This window comes from Centruroides vittatus, unplaced genomic scaffold (assembly GCF_030686945.1).
Source record: "Centruroides vittatus isolate TY-2023 unplaced genomic scaffold, ASM3068694v2 contig_152, whole genome shotgun sequence".
In the NCBI taxonomy this organism is placed as follows: Eukaryota; Metazoa; Arthropoda; class Arachnida; order Scorpiones; family Buthidae; genus Centruroides; species Centruroides vittatus.
The window spans coordinates 173,420-178,068 of NW_027120940.1; the positions used below are offsets into that span (position 1 = coordinate 173,420).

At 40.5% G+C, this 4,649-nt stretch overlaps 1 protein-coding gene across 1 annotated transcript; it reads left to right on the forward strand.

The window, feature by feature from the left end:
• LOC136968750 (ribonuclease H-like) lies at positions 1 to 495 on the forward strand. Its single transcript, XM_067262780.1, has one exon. The coding sequence runs from the start codon at positions 1 to 3 to the stop codon at positions 493 to 495; it is 495 nt and encodes a 164-aa protein (XP_067118881.1).
• The last annotated feature ends 4,154 nt before the right edge of the window (positions 496 to 4,649 follow it).

The window sequence follows — 4,649 nt, forward strand, 5'->3', positions numbered from 1 at the left end:
ATGGAAATCCACCCTGCTGAGAGAAATAAATACGAAATCAACCTGGACTATGATCCTGCAATGAATAGCCACTACCAGTGGCTTGTATATACGTACGGCTCCCGTCAGGACAACGGGACAGGTGCAGGCATATTTATCACAAAAAACAATACAAACAAGCCGCAGTACCAGGCCAGTATAAAACTGGCAGATTATTGTAGCAATAATCAAGCGGAATTAAAGGCAGTCCATTATGCACTTACTCACATCACTGCAAACCTGGAAAAATATAAAGGAAAAATAAAATTCTTCACTGATAGCAGAGCAACACTTCAAACGCTCAACAAGGAAAACAACACTACCATCTTGGGAGGAGAAACGATAAAAGCCGCACAGAACCTAGCGAGCAAAATAGAAGTCCATTTTAGCTGGATACCAGCCCACAAAGGAGAGCATGGCAATGAGAAAGCTGACTTTCTCGCCAAAAAAGCTGCGAACTCAAACAATAACGTATGACAGGCTTCCAATAACAGTGCTCAAAAACCAACTTAGAGAATGGGAATTAACTACATGGCAACAGGAGTGAGATAACTCGATAACGGGACGGCACTGCTATAAGTCCGCCCCGTCGATTGCTGAAAGAATGAAAGTAAAACATTACAAACCTAACCCGGAGACAACACAGTGCCTGACAGATCACGGCAAATTCGCCGCGTACCTCTACCGATTTAAAAAATCAGGACATGACACCTGCAGTTGTGAAAAGAGTGAAAAGGGGAATGCAGACCATTTTCTGTATAACTGTGAATACTATGAACAGCACCGCAGCCGCTTCTTTAGAGACTGTGCCCAGCACGGACTGAAATGGCCGCCCGACCCAGCGGAAATATTTAGAAATAAAGTACTGTGGAAAAGCCTAGAGAAGTTTATCACAGCTACGTAAGCCCTGCTGCCGGACTTTCATGGTGACCCAACACGAACACGACAAGACCAGAAAGAAGAAGACGACAGGGATGAAGAGGACGAAACCAGTGGAGAAGGCAGCGACAGTTATTCCGAAGAAGATAGTGATGAAAACCACTCACGAAGTTCCTACCCCAGCAACTAAACAAACTGTGTTAATCCCCACCTGGGAAACTACTGCAATATGTTAGACTCTTCTTGTCATGCAGCATTAGTGTGCACCGTACTACAAATTTGACGGCCTTGGCAACCCTTTCCTTCTCCCCGGTGGGTTTTCGTTGTCAATCCCGTGTACAAGTCCTCCTCTAATGAGTTGAGCCCCCGATACCGTCCGGTGCCAACATACAGCACTCGGACTGCGGTATCATCACTGGGGCGGGATCGGCGACGGCGACCCACTGTCGGAGAGCTGTGTTGCACGCAACAATGGAGGTTTGCTCTCCAATTGTCAATCACAGGATACGGCTCACCTAGCTGAAAATTGTATTATATGTACTAAATGTAATGTATCATTCACTGTTACTGTTACCTTTTTATTGTGTAGTAATTACAGTCGGTGAATAACTGAAAATTGTATTATATGTAATGTATAATCCACTGTTACTGCTTCCTTTTTATTGAATTGTTACTATAGTCGGCGTATATCTTTATTTAATGGCCGACTGGCATTAGGCAAATAACATTGTCCGCTCTCAATTTTGTTTTGCCTCTGTTAGACGCAGAAGTCGTATATAGTGTAAATATGTTTTAAAGTTAAGAGAAACCAACTTCAACAACAGACTGTATTGTATTGCGTCAGTACCCTCGAGGAAGAAAAACGATGGCAACCACCATAATTGTCGGTAATTTTCTCTGTGTACATTGTATCAACCCATTTTTGTTATTGTTCCTTTTTTGTGTATTTAACTACAACTATCTTCAAAATGTGTACTGCCAGTCAACAAATAACATTGTCTAACTTTAAAATTGTTTTTTGCCTCTGATTTTTGCAGAGGATGTAAATAGTGTAAATAAGTCTTCCTGATTGGAAGAACCAATCATTGTACTGTATATATGTTATATGATGCTTTCTTTAATCAGTTTATTTGCTTTCTGTCTGAATTCCCTCAAAAAGAGGGACTATGGCAACTGCCAATATTGTCGGTCATTTTGTGTAAATTGTATCTGCTGTATATTATTGTAACCTTGTTTTGTTGTTTAATAAATGCCGATGCGGACGCTCTGGGGTCCCATGAGGGCCCGGGTTGCTCTTTTCACACTGTCCTATCCCTCTTTGCTTCTTCTTGCCTCTACTTCTCCCTTTCCTCAAACTCTTCTTTCTTTTCTAACAGGGCTTATGTCTGTTGCTGATTACAGATAGCCCTCTCATCTCTTTTTCAGAATTGTCTATAGGAAAGGATAGCAACCGAGTAGAGAGTGGAGTAAGGTGTGTTGAAAGTGTGCTCCTGTTTAAATTGAGTTTTTGAGAAAAGTTTTTATTTCTGTGTTGTGATTTTGGTGTCGAATTAAAGAGGATTATGCGAGGCTTCGATCAAGGTATACATCGAGGAAATTGGCCCACCCGTTTTTTGGGAATTTCAAGTTGAAATTTCGTAACTTCGGAGCCGGTTTTCCGAACCGGAAGTGACGATCAACCGAAAACAGCGACGGAATTGGAACCGCAGCCTAGCAGTGAGTACTGTGTCAAATTTTGGTAGTTCTAGGACCATTTTTCGAGAAGAAAATCGAACTTTCGTCCAGGGGTTCGGCGGGCCGCATCAGGCCGAATTTTTGACTTTTGTGGATTTTGGAAGTACAATCGTTGACAGGACAACTAGCATGACATTTCGTGTTGATTTCGTCAAGTTAGGACCGGTAGATTTTAAATCCCAGCAGTTTTAAAATTTTCAACTTTCTCTCACTGACTGGGGACTTAAACATCAACGACCTCATAACAAACTTCAACGGTTCTTAACGGATAAAGCTACATGTGCGTTAACTGACGTTATACACAGCTCGGTTGTGTTGTTAGGCAACTGTGTATCTACTGGTCACTCTGTTTATTTTTAAAATTATTTTTAAAATTTTCTGATTGTTGTTTATGGAAACTTAATTTAATTGATATTAATTATTTTGCATAAGTAGATTACTGATAGTTTATAAGCGTTATAGTAATAAGTATTAATTCTAGTATTATTGTTTATTTATTGTTTATGTCTTTCTTTCGTGCTGTTTCATAGAGTTATACTCTGTGACACAGTATTGTCTCAGCACAGAGCCAATCTGTACAAAAACACACTATTCTTGTTTATATGGTAAATTTAATTGGTTTGTAATACTTACTGCACTTGTCAACACTCCTAATGGAGAGCCAGGCAGGAAACCAAGAAGGGGGTCAACAAGGGCCAATTCCAAACACACCGGGAGGGATAATGAACCTCATAGAAGAATGGCCAGTTTGGGAAACTGAGGAGGAGATGCTACAAGATGCTAGTGTATGTCTGGGCAGAATCTTGGAGCTATGCCCACAGTCTAAGAACACCACAGTAAAAGTACAAGAACGTGCCAAAGTTAAGGACAGGGCGATGAAAATGTTTGCTGCATTAAATCAAATGCACGCAATGCTAAACGAGACAAGGAAAAAAACCAGAGAAATCGATAAATCAGATAATATTCAATCGGTGGCTACACAAATGACATACGCGCAAGCCCTTAGTACAGGAACAAAACCGAGCAACAATACTAAAAAGATTAAGCAAACTATAACAAATAAAATTCAAAACGAAGGGGACAGTGGTAGCCACACTGTACTGATATACCCGAACTCAGAAAATGACAAACAAAGCATAGACACAGACAGCTTGCAAGAAAAAATAATAACAGAGATCAGACCTCAAGAACTGGGGATCAGGGTAAAAGGGATAAGAAGAATTAACAGAGGAGGTCTATGCATTAGAGTTAAAAATAACACGGACGGAGAAATCCTTAAAGACGCAATCACAGAGATTCCAAACATTAAAGATAAAGTCAAATGTCACGTTGCAGGGGGAAAGAGACTGAAGGTGATTTTATTAAATATACCAAACTCGGTAAAAGAAGAACAACTAATAGAGATAATAAACAAACAGAATGACTTATGGGACAACCTAGACATAGAAGAAATCAACAAAATGTGTAAAATCAGCACAGTGATAACCAAGGGAAAGATTAATCACAACTGCAGACACATATTCTCTCGGTAACCCCGGAAACCAGAAACAAAATAATCAGGAGTCAATATTTGTCTATATCATGGACTAATGTAAGAGTAGATGACTACATACCTACAAAAAGATGTTATCGCTGTTGTGGCTTTAACCACATTGCTAAGGATTGCCCAGACGAAACAAGGTGTAGCCATTGCACCAAGCCACATAAATTTACAGATTGCCCAATGCGGAAAAGTACACCATGCTGCATTAACTGCAGCAAGTTTAACAGAGATCAGCCCGCCAGTAGAAAGATTCCATCCAACCACAATGCCTTTAGCCAGGCATGCCAAATACTACAGAGAATTAAAGCAAGACATGTTCAACTGACCGACTATGGGCAGTAATAACATCAGCAACGGCACTCAGTTCAATCAAATGACACAGGGCAGCATTAATGTTTTACAAATCAATGTACAAACGTGCAAGGCGGCCACAACTGAAGCGATGCAAACGGCGAATACACATCAGGCCGATTAA